Raw genomic sequence first — 26,446 nt, forward strand, 5'->3', positions numbered from 1 at the left:
CTCAGTGACAATCATCCTTCCAGTGCATTATGGAGGAGAATGAAGGATCATTTGAGAGTTCATCTGTCATGGAAGTCCATTTGATCACAGCTCAGCTGGCACCTCAGATGACAATAGTGGAGATAAATGCAAAACAAAGCACCGTGCAAATGCGAAAGTACTTCACTTCAATGGAAATTGGCACTATATCTTACACACCCTATCTTCGGACTGGATGTGCTACATTCCAGACGTCCAAGGAATTATTTGTACCTTTTTACCACTGCTGTATGTCTTCCAACAAGCACTGTTTCATTACAACAACATCATCATCATCATCATCATCATCATCATCATCTCTCTCTCTCTCTCTCTCTCTCCCTCTCCCTCTCTCTCTTTGTCTGTCTCTCTGCCTCAGTCAGTCAGTCAGTCAGTCAATCTGCCTCCTGGTGGTGCTATAATAGGTCGATGTGAAAAGGGTGGCATTTCTTCCTCTGTTTCACCGGGCACTGCACTGGCTTTAACGATATAGAGACTATGGATGATGATGGCCCTGCTCTTAAACTCAAGTTGTCTGCCTCCTGGACCAAACCTCGAAGATGGTTCCACAGGAGAAGAGCCTAATAGTTGAAAGTTCTATCTTATTCTTGGAGATTCTAGGAGCCACAAATTAAGTCTTCATAGCCTACTGAGAATGCAGTGCTCTAACACACACACACACACACACACACACACACACACACACACACACACACACACACACACACACACACACACACACACACACACACACACACACACACAAAGGACCTTATTTCAGGCATAATCTTTAACACACTATCAAGTATTAGTAAAAAACACAATGTAATCTGAAGTTATAATACCAATTTTACTGAAGTCTGAAGACATTATTTCAGCCTGGTACCTGTTAGAATATTAAAATACACACTTCAAGGATTGAGAAAATGCAGTTGAAAAATCTACCTTAAGTATTTAGTCAAAACTGAATTATATAGGCCTGTGATCTGAACATTTTCGGCTTGTTTTTCCCCCCGGTTTTTGTCCTGTAATAGTCAAGATGTGCTTGAATCTGAATAATAACCACTTTATTGAATTCCTTGGGTCTGTAGGTTGTCTCCTTCAAAGGTTGTGCTCTTTTCTATTTTTTCCATTTTCTGGTTTGGGTTCAGGTCAGATATGTGTAATAAAGGGTTAAAAATGAATCCCATGGGACATTAATTCAGCCTGTTACCTGGCAGAATCTTAAAATACAGACTTCAAGGACTAAGAACAACTAGATGGTGGAAAAAAAATCCACCCTATGCGCGTGGACCCCACTTTCCATCTAGAGACTATCGCTTATAATAAGCGGACATGGCAACAATGCGGAGTGTCGTAGCTACAGGGGAGTTGGCCGACCCGGACTCTCTATTTTCCCGGTGTTTCGACCACGTGGGCGTGGTTTTGAGGTGAGGTTTAGGCATAGTTCCTCCTGTGAGGTTAAGGTTAGGGTTAGGCATAATAGTGTTTGGGAGGTTAAATTTAGGTTTAGGCATAGTTTTAGTTACTGAGGTTAGGATTAGGGTTAGGGATAGGCATATAGCCACGCCCACCTGGGCAAAACACCAAAGAAAGAGGGAGTCCCCAATATTCACTGTGTATAAACGCCCCGGTCTCAACCAGACTGGACAGCCGAATCAAAGCCTGTGTTTCCCTGTAGACGCAAAGCACTGATCTCCGTAGTTCAACATCCATCTCTTTCGTATCCAGCATTAGGTAAGAAGCGGAGACATTTGCAATATGCATCATCATATACAGTATATATAACAGGCCTAGACAACAGATTAATGCACTGTAATTCGATACTTGTTTAAAGTGATTCGGACCGTTATTTTTTCTAATCTAGCCTAGTCAGTCTCAGCATATGAACTACTTGCAAACTGTATAATGATGTGGCAAAATGAGCATAGCCCACGCCCCACAGTATTTGTAGTATACTTTAGTATCCTACTAAAATACAGAACCTATATCAACCTATGTCAATTTAGCATTTTTTTTACTGTAGGCTTTCAAGAGCATAGCTGCGGAGTGTTTTTCTTTTTCTTCATTTGATATTAACGATCTGATGACAATCTTTGTGCCTTCAAGAGATGCTTGACCGATTTGATTGTCACAATTCGATAATGCCATATATGGACAAGAGACAGCCAGGGACAATAAATACTACTCGAATGCTTCTGAAATTGTCTCATATAGGCCCATTAACATAGGCCTCAGTGTGGGCTAGTTTATAGTAATATGATGATTCACTAAAAGAGATTTATCATAACCATAAGCTTACCACCTTGATTGTCCACACAGGTCTACTTAGAATGAAAGTTTCATAGTTAAAAAAATAAAATAAAATAAAATCTGACTGCAGACTAGGCCTACTGGCGTGTCTGGGCAAGTGGGCATTTCTCCCCAACAGCTGGACATTCTGTCATATATGTACTGCAGGGGGGTTTTGTCTCCATAGCAACATGCACCTAAATACTGAGCCTGTGTATATGAGGAGGAAGTTAAATGTGTCTGTCAACATCCCACATGTGGTTATCTGTGTGTGTGTGTGTGTGTGTGTGTGTGTGTGTGTGTGTGTGTGTGTGTGTGCGTGTGTGTGTGTGTGTGTGTGTTATGATTCTCTCCCTATTTTATGCACTGACAATAAAACTTGCGAGAGAGAAAACAGAAAGCTAGGAGGAAGAACACGTCAACACAATATCAATATTAGGCTTATCTGGTACAGCAGGTTATAGATGTTTAATAACCCTCAATATGACACGACGGTTGTTACAAAGTCATAAGCTACAATCTTACTTCGGTTCACTTCCTTTCCATACTGCCTTTTACGCTGAACAAACACACGAAAGGGAACCAGAGCTTAGGGGCCAGCCGCTGAAGTGCATGGGAGTCTCAGCAAAGTGCTATCCAATGGGTTCTTTGAGGGCAGCTGAGAGCGGTATGCATGGAGAAAATGAGTCATCCGGAGTCCTCTGGACTGAGGAATCTCTTTTTTTAACAGAGCTTAAGCCTAATTCATACTTTGTGGTAAAACCGTACACAAACAGTTATTGTCAGTGAGTTACACATGCCGTACGATGTAGTATAATTAGACAAGTTACAGTGGAAACACTAAAAGTGAAGTAAGAGATGAAAGCGTGTTTCCCCTCCTCTTCTTTCTCCTCTACTGTAACCTATTACATTGTAATTGCAATCCTGGGATCAGAAGTGGCATAAATGAAAGCATTGATCCTAAATGCTTTCAGGTTCTTTCTCCCTGTGTAATTTCACTGACCCTTTTTCTGCAACGAACCCAACCACCCCCAGTTCCTTTCAGTGGATCAAGTTGTGCGTCTCATTCTTACACTTGAATCTCACTATGAGGGCCTGATAGCCAGCTAATACAAAAAAAAACTTTCCACATACCCACTCCCAAAACTGGGACTGGGCTAGAGAGAGGGGGTGAATGGGGGAGTGGTCCAGGGCACTGTATCAAGCACAGAGACCTGGAGTGACTTATTCAGTTCATGAAGAGCTGGAAGAGATGAGTGGACAAAGAGCCTCAATAAGAGAGGCAGGAATGATCATAACATGCCATGTTCCTGCAGCTGGGTGGGATACACCCTGTGTTACCCATATAAGTCATGTGACTGGTTCTATTTATGCTCAAAGTTGTTGAGTGTTGAGTCAACCAAACTACCCCCATTGAGTCACAGCCCAAAGCAGCAGCAGCAGGCAACCAGTAACAGATTTGCGCAGCTCAGAAACAGTTGGTTGGTCAACAAGTGTCTTGTAGTGTCTGTCTTTTGTTGCTTGTTCTGTAGTCTGAGAATCATGTAAGCCATAGAGATTTTTTTTTTTTGCCAGGGTGAAATTGAGATGCTGTTCTTAGCTTCCCTTTAACTGTGTGAACATACTGAGTACACAATCGTACTCAGTACCGCTAGAGAAATAGTGGTGGACCTATACAGAATTGGGACTTCTATATGTAAAATATAGTAAAATATGCAAATGTTTTCAGAGTGCAATGACCAATTTGTGTGGTGGATGAAACCACATATCTTTAACAAATTGACCTCTTACGGATTGACGAAGACAGTCTTTTTATTTCGAATACTTTTAAATGGATTTAGTTGGCCTAAGTTTTGTGAACACATACCTACATAGAATCACAAAACCACAATTCACTTAAGAAAATCACCAGAATTTTGTTTTCAGAATTGGGGTTTTCTAAGAGTAATTGCTCTCTATTGTACATGCATTGGTCAGTGTGTCTTATCCTTTCACTTTCACACTGTAAAATCCTGAGTGTAAATTTAACTCTGAGAGTGTACTAATGTAACAATGAAGTAGAGACAGACACCATAAACCATTTCACACAGAGTGTACTGATGCACATTGTACTAGGATCAAAATACATCACACACAGTGAAAGAGGGGCTTGGCCTGGAATAGATAGTATGCATGCAATACTGTAATAGGTTTGCTACCAAGGTTAGTGTTGAACTTGTGCATTATATCCACAGATTTAGCCTCTGAGCCAGATAACTACTTTCCAGCATCATTAACGGTATCTGTGCCAAATAAATAAATACATCTAGTGTACAAATCAATGGCAGGTAGCCACATATATTTGAAATGTTGGTCCCAACAAACCAACAACTCCTCAAAAACCTTTTCTACATAGCCGATCTACAATATAACGTATTACAACGCAACATTTTGTGAGCTTGAAGATCAGCTATTTTCTGAGAAGTACAGATCCCTGGGGAACCCTGTTCAACAAAATACATAGGGTTTAACGTTTAAGTGGTTAAGACTTAAGAGCATTGAGCAGAAAACTGCATGCAAGTTTTAATGCCAGTGCCTTGGTCAATGGCAATGGCAGGAGTATGTGCCTAACATGCATGTCTTTTAGCTTTAATTGATTTCAACTCGGTGTGCCTTGGGTATGTTATTATAGGCAATTTCAAATATTGTCAAAAACCTTAAAAAGTTTTCAAAAATAGGAAAAATAGCTGACCTACAAGTTCACAATGATCTGCTGTTTTCTCTGCGGTGATACCATCGTACGATTAAGTATAAAATAGGGCTCAAGTTTAAATTACTTTCTGGAGTCTATAGTGAGTACACTGTTCTTTGCCATGTTTAATTACAGCAATCTGATTCTGCGGCTATGAAATATTGTATAATGAGTCTGTGTATTGCATAAGAGGAAGATGAGATGGTGTCAGAAGCAACCCCATATTTGAAGGGTTGTTTGCATGATTCTGAAGCAACTTCCCTCTTCCAAGGTCGGAACCAGATTCTTGCGATGTTTGTGGGCAGCTAGCTGCCTAGAAGAATGGGCGATATTCTTGCTCAAATGCTGGCGGCTGGCTAGACATGCAAATGGAGACGGGGGCCTCCAAACATTTTTCTCCAAAACACTGTGTGTGCCTGTGAATGGATTTCTGGGGACATTTTTTTAAATATGAAATCAAGTTTATAATGCACTCATAAGGCTTCTGGTTGCCTTGAATGTATTGAAGTAAATGAGTAATAAACTTCTTTACAGATTCTTGGTTCAGAGGGTTCTGTGTTTTCACTTTAGAACACGCACCTCTTTGAAAAGTGCTGGTTTAGGCTCTATCTGGAATGTTTGGAATGTTAGTAATTAAAACAGAAACTGCCTTTTTTCTGTTGAAAATACGTTATTTTGTCAAAAGGGTTATGCATGGGATGAAGTATAAACTTAGCCTGGCATTGCCATACTGATAACGTTGATTCACTCACAAGTTCCTGAGAGTGAATCCTCGCTATGAGTCTGGCCAATGTCAGGCTAGTATAAACTAGCCTTTAGTTTAGACCAACAAAGTTTGTTTTTACGAGTTTTGCATAGTTTGTTTCACTTCACTGGATCAAGTAACAGAGTTACAGTCTTTTTACTATGTCCCGTTATTGTGTGGAAGTTTGGTCAATGTAAAGAGCAAGGCTTAGCTTTATTTTGTCATTTCCTGCACAGCACACACACACACACACACACCTCTAATTTGCATGAGGTGAAAACATATGTTGGAGCCTGACAGGAGGCTCAACTCTTCCTTCCTGATAGTCATCTAAAGCTGGTCTCAGCAGGCTTACAGACTGCCATAACATGGATTCTAACAGGATGCTCAATTCATGTCTTCAAAATGTCATACAGCTACTGTACGCCGTGCTCACTGCCAGACTGGCCAACTTGGCACAGACACCCACTTGAAACTCTTGATTTGGCACCACACATCCACACAGTAAAATCCTAAGTGATAATTGAAGCAAATGTAACCAAATCCGCACACACGTGTGGTTGCATATTTGCGTGCTTCCACAAGCTTGTTATATCTCCATGCAAGGAGTATGAGGAAAAAGAACAATGGGAAGAATGAGATATTAGCTTGTCTCTAACTTTGACAGATGCCTGTTAAGGATAGCTGTTGAGAGACTATTAGATCATTGATAGATTGTACATAATCCAGATACTCACTGTTGAAGTTCTGTTGACAGACCTTAGGTATATATTCAGTCTCATTTCGATAGAGTGTACTTATCCATTCTAATATTCATGTGAATGGAATGTACATATATTCATTCATATATTCACCTGAGATGGATCTATAGCGATAATGTATATTCGTTTGTATATTCAGTATTCACTGTACTGATTTATTGATAGACTGTACATGTACTCATTCAGAGATCCAGTGCAGATATCTAGAGCCAACAGTTCAGTATTTTATTTGTATTCTTATCTTGCTGTGGTTCTTGACTCTTTTTTTCTTACCTGTACCTCTCCTGTGTTTCATTCTCACTGCTGTTGCTCCTCCAGGGAACAATAAGGTTTTTTCTTTTTTTATCTTATCTTATAAGCGCTCCTATGCCACTTCTACATGCCAGGCTGTAACTCCCAGACAAAGTCATAACTGAGTCACAGTTGTCGACTTCCTCTCCCTCCACAGTGGAGGAGGAAGCCCAGTGAGCTCAGGGCACGGATGACTCACAACACGGAATATTAATAACTAACTATAACAAACTTTATCTTTGTATGCCATGGCAACGGGGGTAGACTTTAAGGGAGTGGCTTAATACTTTTGACGGCAAAATCTCCCTCAAATAGGGCGTTTACATCTCTCCCCTCTCTCACTCACACAGAGTTATGATGACAGTGAGTTCTCTTGTATTCACACAGCTATCAGACTGCTTAGCCTGAGCTTAAATCCACTACGGACTGGAGCGTTACCACAGGACAGGATTATAGAGCAAATCTAATCATAGTGAAGTGAAGTGACGTCTGATTTGTTTTAGGCAGCATGGCGGCGTACCACCCGGAGTTTGAGCGTGCTGGGCAGGAGCCAGGCCTGCAGGTGTGGAGAATCGAAAAGTTTGATCTGGTACCGGTACCGCAGAACCTCTACGGGGGATTCTACACAGGAGACGCATACCTAATCCTCAACACCATCAAACAGCGCTCTGGGAACCTACAGTATGACCTCCACTTCTGGCTGGGTGAGGACACAAAACTTGACAGTGTTGTATTCTATGATATCTGTAGCACACTGCATTGTTTATGGGCTCTTGCATTAACCCATTAAGACCGGGAACGCATCTGTGTCATCTTTTGATTTCTGTCATTTTGGACATGCCATTATAGGAAAATACATAATTTAAACATTTTCTGAAATAGCAAAAATAGCCGAAAACTCATCGCTTTGCAACACGTTGTGAGCTTATAGATCGTCTATTTGTCCAAAGTATAAATTACGGCATTTGTTTCTCAAAAAAAAAAGATGGAATATGGAATATGGAGATACAAATCTATCTGCCCGATAGTGGCGATATTCTACTTTCTGAAGAAAGTTGGCTGTTTTGCTTTATTTAGACAGGAAGTGGAGGACAGAGTGCGGTATACAGTACATGCAACACAGGTCTGCAGTCAGAATCAAGTCAGGAACATTGCAATTATGTGGTTAATGCACTATCCAGTCAGCAGTCAGCACCCCCAAAGCTTTTTGATATTGGTCTTATGCCATGCTAAAATGGGTATCAGAGAAGGTTCCTGATACTAAAATCCAACACTTGGACCTGCATGTAATATTAACAAATAACAATAATAATATTACAGAGATCTATAGCATCTTTATTGATGCGATATATCTCTGTAATAAAAAAAAAAGATTTCATCCCAACAACTTCTGTCCCGTATAAACAAACTCTTATTATTTGCCAGTAATGAAAGCTTAGCACTCAGAATGGGTAATGACAGTAGCAGTAGCTTCAATGCCTCCACATTGCAGGCTTTTCCTCATGTTAAGCCTTGATTTATACTTTGTTGTATGACGGTGTATAAATCAAGCATTAGCCTTTTTAGAGGCGCATCTCTTTGCCGCATAATCTGCCAGACAGTGCAGGATCATTGTAGGGTTTAGCCAATACCAGGCAGGGAGGACAACGCTGAGTCGGGGGCTATTTTTATTTTATTGATCTTGGGTACTTTTCTGTATCAGTGTGACGTATCATGGTAACTGCAGAGCACTTCCCCACATGCAGGATGTTTTGTAACCACCTGTAAAGTTTTCACTCCCATTATTCCATGCATTGATCTGTTGACTAACAGCAGTGAGAGCTCTGAGCTCACATATGAGTGCCCATGTGATTCCCTGTGTACAGTAGTTGCATGACTACTGAGAGAAAGCAACCTACACAAGCCACCCTACACAGTCACATCCATTTACGGTGCTGTATGTGTTTTCGGTTCTCCAGGTGACTTCTGCACGCAGGATGAGAGCGGTTCAGCAGCCATCTTCACTGTCCAGATGGACGACTATCTTGGTGGTAAACCCATCCAATACCGGGAGGTCCAGGGACACGAGTCCAAAGCCTTTCTGGGGTATTTTAAGCCTGCAATCAAATACATGGTAAGGTTCAAATTGGTTATATTGGCAGAATGTAATGGATTATTTCAGATTATAAATGTATTTTAAAGCAGGCCTGAATTGAGTTGTATATACTGGATGCTGCCTCATGTGTTCTATTTTCATTTGTTTAAAATCTGGAATCAAATTAGTGATTTTTGTGTAAGAAGTGGATCAGCTTAATTTTTCTCTTTAATTTAACCATTTTGATCCTGGTGTCCCAATTTTGGGCATGTCATTAAAAAAAAGAAAAGAAAAAGAAAAGTTTTCAAAAACGTCACAAAAAGAAATAAGGAAATGTTTGTGCTTAAGTGGTTAAAGGATTCTGTGTCAACAGCTGTATACTGACTTATGTACACTAAATAGAACAAAGTAGATAGATGCTGCAATTCTGTGGAACTCACATTTTGTTCTTCTTCTCTTTGTATTGTTCTAGAAAGGGGGCGTGGCCTCTGGGTTCAAGCATGTCGTCACCAATGAGGTCATTATGCAGCGTGTGCTGCAGGTCAAGGGTCGGCGTGTTGTCAGGGCAACGGAGGTGCCAGTCAGCTGGGATAGCTTCAATCAGGGAGACTGCTTCATTGTGGACCTGGGAAATGTGAGTTGGACAGAGACTTGATTTGTATTAATCATATTTTAATAGGATAATAGAGAAATTAACAACATACAATATTACATATTTGGCAATTTGATGTAATAATGAATAAATGATATAGCGCCTTTCAACGCACCCAAGGAAACATTTGATCTATTATTATATTGTTTTGTCATTAAATCATTATTTTATGACTGACACTAGTTTAATTCACCGGATAACTTTTGAAAGGTTTATAGCAGATTGTTGTCAATGGATGGCCATGATAATAATAATAATGTTCCCGGAGGGAACATTAGCCAAAAATAGCCGATCTACAAGCTCACAGTGACGCATTGTGAGCTTGTCGATTTTTGGCAAAAAGGTTAGACAGAAAAAAGGGGTCCAAGTACAGAGCCAAGTAAGTAGTTAAGTAGTAATAAAGTTAGTTACATAAGTAGTTATTAAGTTAGTTATTTACTAAAACTCTGTCTTTATCTGTCTTTCTGTTGCTCTAAGGAAATCTACCAATGGTGTGGATCCCAAAGTAACCGCTTTGAGAAGCTAAAGGCTACGCAGGTTGCAAAGGGTATCCGTGACAACGAGCGCAGTGGGCGGGCCCGTGTTTACGTCTGCGATGAGGGGATGGAGAGAGAGAAAATGTTGGAGGTAAGATGAGTGGAGCCAAGCACAATCACAAACCTGTCATGACATCCTGGTTGCTCAACCAGTTATTAGTGCTTATGAATAGATGCATAATCTCTCAAGAACAGCTTCTGCACTGCGTTGGAATCTGTCGGGGAGGTTCGTCATAACGAGTGCGCATTCAGATCAGGAAGTAGGCCGCGCTTTACCCAATCACATGTAGTGGGCGGGATTCACATGTCCGTCGATCTTTCCCCCTCGAAACAAACCGAAACTAATTTAACAATAGCGTCCGCGGAGCAGACAAAACCACGGAAATATATTCACATTTTAACTTACTCTTTCATCATAGAAACAAGTGGGCTTATAACCAAAACGATCCATGTTCTCTGGGAGAAGTGGTGTTAGTGTTCCGTGTAGAAATATTGTTAGTGGGAATGAAAACATAGTCGCACCAACCGGAAGTGATGCGCTGAAGGCGCATCACAAACACCGGTTTCCTTGTGCTCTGGTGATACGTTATCGTCCGCCCAGAGCCAACAGACATAGAACAAACAGCAGAGGGCGCTGTTTTTCATTTTCAGTTGGCGATGGGTTCCCAGATTGATAGATGCATGACATGTGCACTATTGATTGATACTGGTACACTGACGGTAACAGTTTGGGTCCAGCTTGGGTCATTCTCTTGCAGTTCTTTACTACGGAGCATAAATTAGACTTGTACCCCACCATGAAACAGATGCCCAACGCTATACTCTTCTGTTCCCAGGTTCTCGGTCCCAAACCAGACCTGCCTGAAGGAGCGTCTGATGACATCAAGGCTGATGCCTCAAACAGGAAGATGGCCAAACTCTACAAAGTGAGAACATGAAAACACGCACACGCACACACACACACACACACACACACACACACACACACACACACACACACGTTTGAGATTAAGAATCTTGGGAAGCACACCACATTTCATCATTAGTAACATATATTGTTTGGTTTCAGTATCCCCTTTCCCAGATTTCAATATACAAGTACTCCCTTTACCCAACAACAACATTATAACATATGCTGCTATGAATGAATAATAAGCCAACTGTTGAAGAAAGTAAAAGAGTTGCAATTAGTGCCTCTTGAGCAGATTTATTTTAAACTGTGACCAAGACCATACAATTTCAGTAAGGACAGTTTTGACGTCAGTATGTTCAAAATAAAATAGCAAAATGGCAAATAAGTGTTGCTTTCTATTCAATAACAATAATGGTTCCCTCAGCACAAGGTGGCCATATCATCCCTGTCCTGGGTATATTCATTCATTCATTGAAACAAGAACTATAACTATGCCAGTCATCGTTTAAATCCATAACTCTCTCCTCCATTTAGTACCTTAATCACATTAGTGCGATATCCTGAAACCACCTATGCACTCTTGAGTATATCTGTCACAATACCGAAGCAGAAATTGCTCATACATACTTAAAAAAAAAAAAAAAATCACCAGGTGTCCAATGCCACTGGAGACATGACCATCGCCCTGGTGGCAGCAGAGAACCCGTTCTCCCAGAGTGCCCTGGAGTCCAGCGACTGCTTCATTCTGGACCATGGCTCCGATGGCAAGATCTTCGTCTGGAAAGGTCAGCCGAGTTCATAGCAGGGATTTGGGCAGCAAAGTGTTTCCCTTTAATTTACTCAGAATTGTTACTGTAGCTCTGGGGTGGGCAACCTTTTTGGGCAGAATTGTATATAGAGTATATAATTTAGAGTAGCCAATTATATTTACCCCTTTTTCTCCCAATTTAGTCTTTATGTAAATTATTCCTCCCACTGCTTTCCATTGCTGTTGAACCCTACGGCCTCTCGGCAAGCCGGATGCACCGCAGTGGATTCAAACCTTGGGTTCCTCTGTTCACCCATGCAGTGCCAGATAGTGAATTGATTTATGTCTTTTTATAGGCTGCTAATTTGAATAATACAATCATAGAATATATCAATGGATGTGTCAATAATTTAACTTGAATAATAAAGGGAAGATCAATTCTGACTAACTGGGGAGAAACGTATTATGCACATCAAACAATAATGGTTGATAATGGTTGTTTTTGATCAACTCAATTCATCACCTCAATAGCTCAATCTGATCACCCGGTAGATCAAAAATAGCTGGTTGCAACTTGCAACCACCGCAGCTAGATACTTGCCACCATTGTTGTTGGATTATGACAAATCATGACAATCTGGTTTGAAAACCAGTGACACAAAAACATATCATGATGTAAGTGATACAGTGCTAAATATAAATCAGTGCCCTCATTTACATCATGCAGTCTAGACAAGGATCATGGCATCTGGCCTCTTGTCTGTCTGTGTTGTTGGTCTGGGCTAGGTATAAGTAATAATAATAAGACAAATACAAGAATAAGTCAAAATAGATAAGATAAGAAGTACAGGTAAGAATGGCAGCTATGATAAAACCGTGTTTATGGTCAAATCTGTTTAGCAGCAATGGGGGTGCTGCTAGAATCACAATTTATCGAATGTGCAGAAGGCTATATACATCAGTTACACTTAATTATGTACATTTGTGCAAGTAACATTGTGCAACTAAGTCAGTATTTTTACAGATTGAAGGCAGTTTTTGCATTATTGTCTCCACCAGCCCAGACTGCCGAAGGCTGGAGACTATGTTCTCGCTCATGTCTGTCCGTGTGTGTCAGTCAGTCAGTCAGTCAGTCAGGGCGCCTCACATTTTGGCCTATAAGTCTTGAACCGTAGGTCGTACAGTCAAATTCCAGTCAAAAAGATATTTAGACATTTTGAATTTGTTTGCAAAACACAGTTTTGCTACTACTTCTAAAGATTTTGTCCAAAAATCACACAAGTCGGTACACATTATCTCTGAAGTCATGTGATCAAGATGTATCCGTCAGGTTTTTCATATTCCATTCTGATTGGCTACGGCTGGCTACGGCTTGCTTCCAAACTTGTGTAGGCAATCCAGCCTGGCGGGAGACTTGCGCTCCGAGGAGCACACTTTTCTAGTTTTGTCACATGGGTTGCTTAGTCCCACAGTAAGCTTAAGATGAAACTGGGAATGTCTTGTCATCTGCCTCCAAGCAAAATTACCCGCCCCTGTCTGCGCGTTGCTCTATGATTGACTTTCTTGCAGTCCAACTCGATAAAACCACTAATCCTTCCCTCATGAACACATGCAATTTGCTTAGCTTCATCCATCTTAACCGCATGCAGCCTAGTGTCCCTATTCTGGGGTGAACGTTCGGCCAAAATATTACAAGCTCACAACGTGTTCCTTGCTTGTAAATTGCCTGTTTTTGTAGATCGGCTAGTACTGGGGGACTCCGGTCAATTAAATATATGGGGTTTTAAGGGGTTTAAAGAGAACCAAACAGGTGGATGGATGTGTACTACAATGTGAAACGTTATGTCCATATTATGTGCATTGTTATGTGCATATGTACAGTAAATTAGTTATGACACTAAAACAATTTCCTTCCATACGAAGTATCACACAATGAAGTGTCACAATGAAGTGTTTACGATGTCCAAATTCTCCCTTTGACCTCCAACCCCTGCAGGTAAGGATGCCAACGTGGATGAGCGCAAGGAAGCCATGAAGGCTGCGAACGAGTTCATCAAAAAGATGGGCTACCCAAAACACACCCAGATCCAGATCCTACCAGAGATGGGCGAGACGCCGCTCTTCAAGCAGTTCTTCAAGAACTGGCGGGACCAGGACCAGACGGAAGGCCTGGGCGTGGCGTACATCTCCAACAGCATCGCCAAGATTGAAAAGGTGCCCTTCGACGCCTCCACCCTTCATGACTCTCCAGCGATGGCGGCCCAGCACGGCATGGTGGATGATGGCACTGGAGAGAAACAGGTAAGAGGGCTAGAGGGCTCAGCCTGGTTAGATTGTCTGAAGCCGTTTTACCATTTGATGTCAAGCATCGGTTTAAAAAGTCTTATATTTCACTGCCTTTTCTAAAGAGAACTGGTTTAGTTTCAGATTTTCACATTGAGAGGAAGCATCATTGATTGATTAATTGAATACTTTATAAACAGTTTGCAAACAGTGCAGCAAGTACAAATACGCAAGCAAGGCTTAAAGGATAACACACGAAATCCTTGATGGCTTGTTTCCATTGTGGTCATTTCTGTTCTATTGTCTATCATGAGTTTCTTCGTACATTCAAAAGAAGATAATTATTACAGTCACATCACATCACACGTCTGTCTGTCTGTCTGTCTGTCTGTCTGTCTGTCTGTCTGTCTGTCTGTCTGTCTGTCTATCAATCTATCTACTGTATCTATCCTTTACAGATCTGGCGTATTGAGGGAGCGGATAAGGCGCCAGTGGATCCATCCATGCATGGACAGTTCTACGGAGGGGACAGCTATATTATCCTTTACAACTACCACCATGGAGGACGCCAGGGACATATTATCTACATGTGGTAAATACAATACAATACAGCCATTTTACATTGTATACTTACTGTACCAAATACCAGGCACCCATTTTTCGTCCTATAAAATAGACCAGATGATGAAAGGTGAAGATTTATCCTTTCATGATTACACTCAAGTTATGTAGATGGAGGATCAGACAAAGTTTCAAGAAGGATTGTTAAACCTCACAGGAACTGAGACATGAATTCAGCAGAAAGGAGAGACAATCATGTGACTTCATGTGCACAGTAAAATGTGTTAGCTAACTCTCTGGATTTTACCGTCTAGAAATGTCATGCAAGCGATGTTTATAAAAAGAAGGCATTAAATGAATAAAATAGCCCTGAAGACCAAAGGTTTTGTACAAATCCAAAGGGATACAACACAGCCTACTAAACTGAGTTTCTCACAGGCAGGGAATGGACTCAAGCCAGGATGAGATTGGGGCCTCGGCCATTCTGGGTGCCCAGCTGGATGAAGAGCTTGGCGGTGGTCCTGTGCAGGTAATACCCACACATCAGGTTTGATGTTCAATGCACTCCATGTTTTCTTAAGCTTATATAGCCTACTTATATTCCTCTACAATTTACATTTAGCAGACGCTCTTATCCAGAGCGACAAGGTAAAAACATACATAAAATGCAGACTCACAGAGAGACAGTGTAGTGCCTCAGTAAACTAGGATCACAGGTAAACCAATAAACTAGCATCAGTCTAAACAATACACTATAAAAAAATATCTGTACATTGAAAGTATAGGATGAACAATGGACCTAGCATCTATCTAAATAACATGCTATCTACGTTACATTTTTAACATTATGGTCAAGAAAAAAGTCTAAGTCTAAGCCTGGTATGTCTGCATGAATGTCATATCTATGTTAGGGTTAGGGTGCTAAGGGCTGAGGTGAAGTCTGAAGAGGTCTTCAGATTATGGCCGAAAAATTATATAGTTTTAGGCACGGTTCAGACTGCTTCCCTGTGTTCGCTGATCTGAGTAAGGGCAGGTACACACTGCAGGAGATTTGGTCCGATATTGCTGTCGCCGACCTTTTTTGGCGCTCGCCGACAAAACCTCCCGATCTGACACAGATCGGCCTTTGATCGGCGAGCTAATGCTCGCTGTGTGTGAAAGGTTCCGCGAGACGATATGGCCGCGATTATCCGCTCTGCGACGGCTTTCCGACCGTTTTCAGATAACTACCATGTTAGATATTCAGCTCTGTCTGGGACAGGACAGCAGACAATATCATACAATATGAACGGGGCTGCGACCACCTTGCGAGGAGATGCACGCTACAGCCAATGAGAGCACATTACAGCCACCGTGGCTATGGAAGGTCGGTGGACCACCTGACCACAACAAACAGATCCCCCGCATAGTTACTGTCCAGTCCTGTATTAAGTTAAACATTATTATAAAACAGAATGAGAGTGAGCGAGCGTGCTCGAAGGGGGCTGTTTATTTGAGACTATTGCACAGAGATAGAGAGAGACACACATAGAGCGAGCGATCTGTGTGTGTGTGTGTGTGTGTGTGTGTGTGTGTGTGTGTGTGTGTGTGTATGTGTTTGTCTGTGAGTTTTGCCAGATTTTGCGAGAGAAATAAGCAACCAGGTTTGTGAAAACAAGCCCAACAAGCGACTATGCATGAAGCCTATATACAAATACATTGGATACTTGAAAATAGACGATCTACAAGCTCACGTTGTAGATAGGCTATTTTTAAAGAAGAAATCTTGGGGGGGGGGAAATTGAAATATTTTCCAAATCCACGCAGATCTTGTATGGGGGTCTATGGCACAACATATTTTCAGAAGGGGGAGGTCTGCGCCTCTGCGGACAAATATTAATTTGGGGGTCCTTGCCATGAAAATTTTTGAGAACAACTGGTTCAAACAACATTAGGAAACAAGGCCAAAAAAGCAACTACACTTTCAAGCAACTTTACAGAAAAACTATCCCAAAGTCGCTTATAATAAGCGGACATGGCAACTCTGTCACTGACTGCTTCTGCGCACTTGACGTGCGAGAGAGTGAGAGAGAGTGAGAGAGAGAGAGAGAGAGAGGGAGATCGAGGGGCATATCACGGGATACGTCGATTAAAATGAATTGGAATAAACACAAATGTATGTATTGGGTCTGACTCTGGAGATAGCATCCTAGTGAACTATCCTACAGTGTGTAATCCCTGGTCGGGGATCAATCTATAGTGTGAAAACCACAACGATATATGACAGCCGATTTCAAGAAATAAACTCCTGCAGTGTGTAATGCTTAACGATCAGATGACCCCCCGACCACTTAAAGGTCCTGCAGTCTGTACCTGCCTTAAGCGAGAGGGGTTGTACTGTAGGGTTGGATCATGCTTTAGGGTATGGGGGTGCCATCTAAATCCATTTTATTATATCGCTGCTCTTCGTTCACTTTTCTTTGTGCATTAACCGCTTCTCTGACCTGTACGTGCTTCTCACTCTTCCCCTCTCCCTGGTCCTCATCTGTCTTCTCTGACCTGTACGTGCCTCTCACTCTTCCCCTCTTCCTCTTCCTCATCTGTCTTCTCTGACCTGTACGTGCCTCTCACTCTTCCCCTCTTCCTCTCCCTCATCTGTCTCTTCCATGCCCTGCCTCACTGTCTCTAGGTTGTTGGTGCTCCCATAACCACTCAGGTATTCCTCCTTTCCCTTCGTCCCCCTCCCTATCCTTTCACACAGGCGCTATAGGCTTCTATACAGAGCCATTAGCAGTCATATAGGAAACACTACAATGAGATGTTCTCATCATGTCATCCTTTTCTCAACTAACTTTGCCTGTCATTGAGTTGCTGGATCATCTTTGTCAGTGTGTAGTACCTATGCTAATCTCGCGAGATCTCTGCCTAATGATACTTCTAGGGCGTCTACAGTATATTCAATGAATGGGCTAAAACTGGGTGGAAACAATTGGGAAAAATATATAACAGCATCGCAGAACCCATGCAAAGACTTTTAAGGCGGTCCTTCATATTGGGACGGTATTAGGATTGGTTTTCAAAGCAGTCGGCATAGGTTTGTTAGCTCTGGTTTTCTCCGCCGTTCAAGCCCATACATTGAATAAGATTTCCCCAGATGTATCAGTATGTGTTGATCTCTGATCGTCCCACCCACGAGTTCAAAACTTTTAATCCCCATCTGATCGGATCAGATATTGTAATCCTATATTTTGTGATCCAGGATCAGACAATCCAGACACAATGTTTTCGCAGTATTTCAAATAAATTCAGGATAGAATCACCCTGATCCAGATTCAGACTTTTCAAGATCGCCAGATCCTGAATATCAGTGCTTTGATCCTACAGTATCTCCACCTAGTGGATATGTAAAACAACACAGGGGACCGTATAGCAATTTAAAGACATCCCATAACCATGTAAACCCTATATACTTTATGTCAATAGCAAAAATAAGCTGTTGTGTTGTGACAAATGATGTACTATTTCAATTTACAAACTTTACCACCTCATTTATATTGACATATATGTTAAAATGTATTGTATAGCTCTGGTAATCCACAAAAAAAACCTCCAGTGGGATCAAGGTAATAAATAAATAAAAACAATGGGCACCCGAGGCTAAGGTAATCCAGATTGTTTTGGATCAAACTGATCCCAATCCTATGTTTTTGTTTTAAACTACCCATTTTGAAGTTTGGATCCAGATTAGAGCTTGGATTTGATGTCCTGATCTGATATCAAAGTGATCCCAATCCTATGTTTTTGTTTTGAAATACCATTTTGAAGTTTTGATCCAGATTAGAGCTTGGATTTGATGTCCTGATCTGATCGGATATCAAAGTGATCCCAATCCTGTGTTTTTGTTTTGAACTACCCAAATTCCAAATCTGATCCACTCGGATAGGGATAAGAGTTTTGAACTTGTGGGCCCCCTGGCTATGCGAGACTATAACTGTGCAGGTATATTACAATAAACAAAGGAAGCATGTGTGTCAAGGCTCTTGTGGTGAAACCCCCTCAATGTCAGGTGAAAAGAAGTGGCTGGTGACTCTAGGTGTATCAGAGGAGGCACATTGTTGACCACAGTGTAGGTTTGCCGCAACAGGTACCACAATATGCATGGGGGGAATTGCCGATGACAAAATTGGATTGCCGAAAACAAAATTGTGAATATGGTGAAAACCCCACTGATAGCAATCTTGCTTTTGATTTTTTTTGTATATGACAGTTCATTTTAAAGCCCAGTTTAGACCAAAAATTCACGATGAGACGAAGCATTAGAACCTTGCGGAGAAAAATCACAACGCTCTGAATTACCCCTTCAATTTCATTTTCATTGGTAGTAATTTCAGGGTGGTGCCTTCCTCTGATGTGAGAATCCACTTGATTGCAATCAACAATCAAATGTTCTGGCCTGGGCTGGTCATAAACAGGACATTCCAATGACTATGCTAATGGTTGTTCCTTTCTACGACCACGATCTTGTCAGGTCAAAACTAAGGACATAATGCAGTCCTGTTGTTTAAACTATGTCGAGACCTGAACATGAGGACAAAGCTCTTTGATTTTAAAGTAGATATCACTGTAAACATGCATGTATGTGATCATTGCAGATAGGGATTTGATTGAGTGGTGTTTTGTAACACCTCTTGGTTCTGTACAGACCAAATCAGAATGTTTGTAATCAAATGGGTAGGCGGTATGTCCGGGTCGTTGTCTATGGCTATCTATAACAATATAAGATTACGTGTCCAGTACATTAGATAGCCTATCTAGTTGTCAACCTGTGGATATTTAGAACTAAATAATATATCTCTAATACTCTCAATAACAATATCGTTGATAGTGTTCCAGTGTTCTGTTCTTCCAAAAAATAAGGTTAACGGATAATACTGCCCCAATGCGGCTCTGCCAGGGTTATCCACCTGAAAGTGGAAATATTTTATTGTGGTGATGTCATGATGATATCATATTAAGATATCATCATTCACTTGAGTGCATGGTGCATCGATTGTTTGTGTTTGTGTTGTGTTCTGTGCTGGGGCATGTCTAACGGTTCTCTTAAATCATTTCATGTGTTTGAATCCATTCACAGTTGAAACATTTGCTGTTGTTATATTTATCATGATATAAATGTTCCCTGATTTCAATCTCACTCTCAGAACAGATGTTTTGCAAGTATCAGTTCTGTATACACTGTTGATAAAAGGGATTAGATTAATTTCAGTTTACTGATAAGGGAAGAGAACAGGATATCATATTGATTCATGTATATAATTATATAATTATATAATTATATAATTGTATAATTATATAATTGTATAATTATATATATATATATATATATATATATATATATATATATATATATATATATATATATATATATATATATATATATATATATATATATATTGTGTAACATACTGCTAGTATGTCTCTCTTCTCCCCTGGTTTGCAGTTGTAAGGCAAAACTGAAGGCAAGGCTTTGTGCAAGCAAGCGTACACAGCACGCATCCCTAGAATTTTAGGAATGTCCATGAGAACAGAGCAAACTCACATTAAAGGTGGCGCCAACTATGATGTGAAGTAAATAAGTAAATAAACTAAAGCTAAGGCAGCTACAAGCAGGAATGTTAGTCATTCTATAATATTTATGGGAGAGGAGAGGAGAGCAAATCTCTTTGTGTTTAGGCTAATCATGATGAGGTAGATAGCCTGCATCTATCTAGTGATGAGGTATCCTGCTATCACATGGCCAGACAGACAGAATGGAGCACTGCATGTTGGGAATGATCCTAACACACAAAGAGAGCACATGAAAAAGAACAGAGTTTGCTCAAACCTTGGCATTATTACTATTTATAATTCAGAATTGCCCACCAATCATGTTGGGGAAAATCATGACTAGCGTATTTTGCTCTGATGACTGACTTGCCAGAGGAACAAATCATAGCCCAGCCACGCATATTTACATATTTATGAGATTAGAGAATAGCTATAAACCAAGGAGACTAGTTGTATTGCACACGACTGTGCAGACCTAGATCACAAAATCACCCAAACAGTGTTCTTTCCTCAAGTCAGAAATCTCGTCTCCAGACAATCAAAGCTTGGCATGGTCAAGTGATGTTTTGATGGCTCAATGCTGCCATCTTGTGTTGGGACTTTTTTTCACATGTTAGGATTACTGTACACACAGTAAAATCTTCAGTTTATTTAACTCATATAATATGTAAGACCTCACTACAGTGAGGCGTACAGCACTTAAAAAGGTACAGTTTGTCAACTATAGACAACTCACGACCAACGAAAGAAGCATGGTTTGTCATCCCGAGTTGCTATGAACATATACAACCATAACAACTGTCAATGTAAACTTAAATAATTCTATTTTTGTCTAACGTGTGTGTGTGTGTGTGTGTGTGTGTGTGTGTGTGTGTGTGTGTGTGTGTGTGTGTGTGTGTGTGTGTGTGTGTGTGTCAGGTACGGGTAGTGCAAGGCAAGGAGCCAGCCCACCTGATGAGCCTGTTTGGGGGGCAGCCCATGGTGGTGTACAAGGGAGGTACGTCCAGGGACGGGGGTCAGTCTGCCCCTGCTGAAACACGTCTATTCCAGGTGCGCTCCAACTCAGCAGGCCATACACGAGCTGTGGAGGTAAGGAAACATGTGATCTTTTACAATCTCCTACACCCGCACGCGCGCACGCACGCACGCACGCACACACACACACACACACACACACACACACACACACACACACTCGTGTATGTTGTGACTAACTGGCGGCCTTAACAACGTTACGTAACAAGGTGTTCTTCTTTTGTATTACTGTAGTTGTAGATTACAGAATGTCTCCTTACAGTGTTAGTATTTGTGCAAAATTGTGTTCGTCTATATTTATGTTTGCATTTGTTGTAAGAACCGGACATCTCCTGCGCGGTCCAAACACACCTGTGTCTACTTATTACCTGATTGAGTGACGTGACCCATCACCAACGTGTTAACCGCCCCCTTGTGACGTGGCATAATGATGCCCCACAGTTTATAGTATAGACCCCTTAACAGACGACGTCACACTGGTTGCAACCGTCATACTGCGCAAGCGTCAAAACCATTCTGTCAGGTCTCGCAAGGGCGCGCAGCACTAGCCAACACACAAGAGGGGGTTGGGGTGTGCTGAAACCAGCGCACCCCGAAACAACAGGTTGAGAATTGATTGTATGAAACAATCACCTGTGCATCCAGTCTCAATGTTGGTAAACAAATAATTGGTATATATCAGCATTTCCCAACCTGTGGGCCCGGCCCACTGGTGGGCAGTGAGGATATTGCAAATAATTGGCAAAACATTAAGATTTTAATGATAATATAAATTAATATTAAAAACATTAAAAACAAAAAGCATGGTTTATTTATGCTAATCTCGTGAGATCTCTGCCTAATGTTATGTCTGGGGACATCTACAGAATATTCAGGTTTTAGGCGGTCCTTCATATTGGGACGGTATTAGGATTGGTTTTCAAAGCAGTCGGCATTGGTTTGTTAGCTCTGGTTTTCTCCGCCGTTCAAGCCCATACATTGAATACGATTTCCCCAGATGTATCAGTATGTGTTGATCTCTGATCGTCCCACCCACAAGTTCAAAATTTGAATCCCCATCTGATCGGATCAGATATTGAAATCCTATATTTTGTGATCCAGGATCAGACAATCCAGACACCATATGTCTCAGTATTTCAAAGAAATTCAGGATAGAATCACCCTGATCCAGATTCAGACTTTTCAAGATCGCCAGATCCTGAATATCAGTGCTTTGATCCTACAGTACCTATCTCCACCTACAGACCGTATAGCAATTTAGAGAGCCATAACCACATAAACCCTACATACTTTATGTCAATAGCAAAAATAAGCTGTTGTGTTTTAACAAATGATATAAAATAATGTATTAAAAAGTCATGGGATTTTTTTCTTTAAAACCATGACAATTAGTTTTCATTGTGATATCGATAAATAGGAACTTAAAGTAAACTACGTTAGTACCATTGATCCAAGCCAGAACACAATAAATATTCAAAATAAAAAAAATGAAATGAAAATGGAGGTCCACCCATTTGACCACTTAACACGGCAGAAGTATTATTATTAAGTATGCCCTGATCCAGAAAAGGTTGGGAACCACTGGTTTACAGTATAGTATAGCATATACTGTACATAGTACCCTGCATGTTAAGCATCGTCCATCATGTCTTCTTTCATCACTCTAGCTTGACGCCATGTCATCCAACCTGAACTCCAATGATGCGTTCGTCCTGGTGACTCCAGGCGGCTGCTTCACGTGGGTGGGACAGGGTGCCAGTGACACCGAGAAGCAGGGGGCCCAGCAGCTCTGTGACATCCTGGGGGTGACTGCCACCGAGCTGCCCGAGGGAGGAGAGAGCGGTGAGAAGAACGCCTCATGTTTGAACTACTGTGGTACACAGGAGAGTCCTCAGTGTGCATTTATAACTCTCAGAGTATACACACATGCACATTTGGATACTTTCAGAGTTACAAACGTTTATGAAGGCATTCCCATGTTGTTCTCTGAGTTCTTCTGAGTATTGAGGAACAGTGATTTAAATAGAATTTTGCTTTTGCTGTTAGATTTCAATATTTAAAGAAAGCCCTGACATAACCAAAATCAAATACTCATATTATATAATAAAGTATAATCATATATAAAGTGTACATGAAATATAAAATATATAACAATATTGTTATAGTTATGGTAATGGTGATTGGTTTCCCCTTTTTACAATGTTTTATTGTATTATTAAGTGATTTATTTTAAATCATCTTAAACAGAATTAATGTGTATAACCAAATGAAGACTTACAGGGATGTAACTTTGAGTTTAAATAGACCCTTCAGGTCCATTTGGTTACAGTTTTAACACCGAGGACGTTTGTGTGTGCTTGCAGATGACTTCTGGGAGGCACTGGGAGGAAAGGCAGAGTACCGCACCTCTACCAGACTCAAGGACAGGATGGACGCTCATCCACCCAGGCTCTTTGCCTGCTCCAACAAGACCGGGAACTTCATTGTATGTCCCTGTGGCTCATCTTTGGTTGCTTACAGTGTTACAAGAACATATTATACTTGAGTTGAGCCCATTCTAGTTTACTGTCAATAGTAGGCCAACAGCTACAGTATATCGTAAATGTGAAATGTCATCTTGCTCTTGAGTCATTTTGGGATACACTACATAATATGCATACAGTACACTAATTGGGCATGCACTGATATAATTAAGACAAACTTTTTTTGTTTTGAAACCTTCCCCTGACTTCTATATTTTATTTAAAAAAGGAAAAGCATATAAAGTATTTAGGCATGCACTGGAATGGGTGACAACAAGTTACAAAACTGTATGACATTTCTTCTTTACAATTTATGTGTGCCTTCCATTTTACTTAATTCATTCTTCACAAAACATCTATAAGATTTACTTAATCTCCAGTATAGGGGAAAAGAGTCACTGAAGTTAAAATACTGTTGTATGATGCGCTAAAGCCTTATTTTTTATACATTTTCTATCACCCAGATCGAGGAGGTACCCGGGGAGATAACCCAGGATGACCTTGCCACTGATGATGTCATGATCCTGGACACCTGGGAACAGGTACAATTATATGGTGTTATGACTTAATTCTGATCTACTGGAGACAGTGGAGAGTCCCAATTACTGCTGCAAAAGTAAGCATAAAAGGTGAACAGAAAATGTCTGTCTCTGCCATCTCCACGTTTGGTTGAAGTTAGGATAGTGGAGAGTCGAGGGGTGGTAACCTATTGACGTTTTCCAATTTCAAAACGTCACAATTCACCGCTTATCGCCAAACATCAAGGAAAACTACATCATGCAAATTGTAGTCAAGATTACATCGAAATTGCCATGAACACAGATGACAGCTATAAAAAAAAACGGGAAAAAAATAGTTTGGGATTTCATACACATTAAACTAACCTTAATTCCCTATTTTCATTTTAAGGTGATTGTCTGGATCGGCAATGAGGCCCAAGAGGAAGAGAAGACTGAAGCCATGGTTTCAGGTAAGGACATATGGAGAACAGTGCACATGAAAGGGAAATCCTAACCAAACTGACTGACTTGAACCTTTTCTGGGCATGTCATAATAGGCAAACATTCCCTAACCCAAACACGCTCATAGCGTGTTGTAATGTGACTTGTAGATCGGTTATTTTCGGGAAATAGATTTGGTGTAGAGGGGAAAAAAGGAGGGGACCAAGTATAGAACCCTGGGTCAAGGAAGTGTATACGGTTTAAGTGTTCAAGTCTGATTTATACACCATCGCACAGCATTTATTTTGACCATTATTATCAACTCAGGTTGTTTTAAAGTTTCCTTGAGTCTATCCCTTCCTAGTGGTCAACAACTGACTATCTGTAATCCAATGCCTGTCTCCTTTCAGCGGCCCGCTACATCGAGACAGACCCTGCCAACCGAGATCGCAGGACACCCATTGTGAAGATCAAGCAAGGGTTCGAACCACCTACTTTCACAGGCTGGTTCCTGGGCTGGGACCATGACTACTGGACCACTGACCCTCTGGAGCGGGCCATGGCCGAACTGGAGCTGTGAGCTCTCACGTACCCTGTCCTGTTTACACCGTGAGCCCTGACCTCTGCCCGCCCTGCCCCATGCACTGAGCTCCAGGTCTAAGACATTCAGTGGGCAATCTCGCCAATACTCTGCCAATCTCCTACCGTCACAGTGACGGAGAAAGAAGGATAGCTTTTTTTTTTACTTTTAGCAAATATGTGTCAAAACCCTGTATGTTTTAAGGGCTGGATAGAGCAGAACAATTTTCACTGTGCAATGTTTGAATTAAAGCCAGACCGCCATCAGTCTAGTTCGTATATCGGCCAATATTCAACTTTTTTGATGCCATCGGTATCAGCAATTATGCAGCCGATGTGTAATAATAATAAGTGCAATCAAACCCTATTTAAAAAAAAGATCTACAAGTTCACAATGCATTGCATCGCGACGCAGTGAGCTTGTAGATCGGCTATGTTTTTCAAATTAGAAAATGTTAGCACTTTTTGACAAAATATCGGTCAAAACATCAGTGATCGGTGGGTTAGGACTCGCCAAAATCAAGTTCAGCATCAGACCCCAAAATCTGTCAGGCTCTAATTTGAAACCCTTGTCCTGCATGCCAAACTGATGCTTTAATACTTATGAGGAAATTAGTGTGCTTACAGTAAGTGACCAATAGAAATGAAGCTTTAATGCATTCACATGCTTCATATAGGCTCTTGCACTTCCTGCTGTTTGTTATGACCTTTAATGAACGTAATGTTAATGTGTCTATTTTATTTTATACAGTACGTTTGACAATGGTACCTGCTCGCTAATGACAATAGTAATGAGAATAGACACAACATGAAAAGCCTTGGTGTGGAGAGATATGAAAACACACTGCCACGGACAAATCACCCACAAAGCAATACAACTAATGCCTTAGTCTCCTTAACTTCAGTTTATGTAGGTTTATATTTTCGAGAAACAACCATTATTTACTGTAAGTATTGTTGAATGAGATCATTCATACAATACCTTCCAGGAGTTAGAGGCCCCTTAACCAAAAAACAGGGCCGATCTAATAGCCCACACACGTTGTAGCCCTGCTATTTACAAGCGCACACACTTTGTGAGCTTGTAGACCTGATATATATATATATATATATATTATAGCATAGTGAGTGGTTGATGGGTTTTTAATTAAGAGGTATTTATTTAAACATGCCACGGC

General features: G+C 40.9%; 1 protein-coding gene across 2 annotated transcripts; it reads left to right on the plus strand.

Moving 5' to 3' along the window:
* Positions 1 to 1,601: 1,601 nt before the first annotated feature.
* LOC308078687 (gelsolin-like) lies at positions 1,602 to 26,383 on the plus strand. 2 transcript variants are annotated; one of them, XM_080419970.1, is made up of 16 exons: positions 1,602 to 1,755; positions 7,346 to 7,542; positions 8,797 to 8,951; positions 9,385 to 9,546; positions 10,042 to 10,191; positions 10,937 to 11,026; positions 11,666 to 11,798; positions 13,758 to 14,062; positions 14,503 to 14,636; positions 15,044 to 15,134; positions 21,110 to 21,280; positions 22,894 to 23,068; positions 23,590 to 23,711; positions 24,213 to 24,290; positions 24,658 to 24,718; positions 25,100 to 26,383. In XM_080419970.1, the coding sequence occupies exons 2-16, from the start codon at positions 7,347 to 7,349 to the stop codon at positions 25,267 to 25,269; spliced, it is 2,193 nt and encodes a 730-aa protein (XP_080276096.1). In that variant the 5' UTR covers positions 1,602 to 1,755; position 7,346; the 3' UTR covers positions 25,270 to 26,383. The 2 variants fall into 2 exon arrangements, with proteins under 2 accessions (XP_080276096.1, XP_080276095.1); XM_080419969.1 differs by having other exon boundaries at positions 1,603 to 1,755; positions 7,342 to 7,542.
* The last annotated feature ends 63 nt before the right edge of the window (positions 26,384 to 26,446 follow it).

This window comes from Gymnoscopelus braueri (assembly GCF_963280865.1).
Source record: "Gymnoscopelus braueri genome assembly, chromosome: 22".
Taxonomy (NCBI): Eukaryota; Metazoa; Chordata; class Actinopteri; order Myctophiformes; family Myctophidae; genus Gymnoscopelus; species Gymnoscopelus braueri.

Coding starts and splice junctions, on each gene's coding strand:
- LOC308078687 (XM_080419970.1), top strand. CDS start 7,347: ATGGCGGCGTACCACCCGGAGTTTGAGCGTGCTGGGCAGGAGCCAGGC. Junction 11,027..11,665: donor AGATGGCCAAACTCTACAAA/GTGAGAACATGA, acceptor AAAAATCACCAG/GTGTCCAATGCCACTGGAGA. Junction 15,135..21,109: donor TTGGCGGTGGTCCTGTGCAG/GTAATACCCACA, acceptor TGTGTGTGTCAG/GTACGGGTAGTGCAAGGCAA.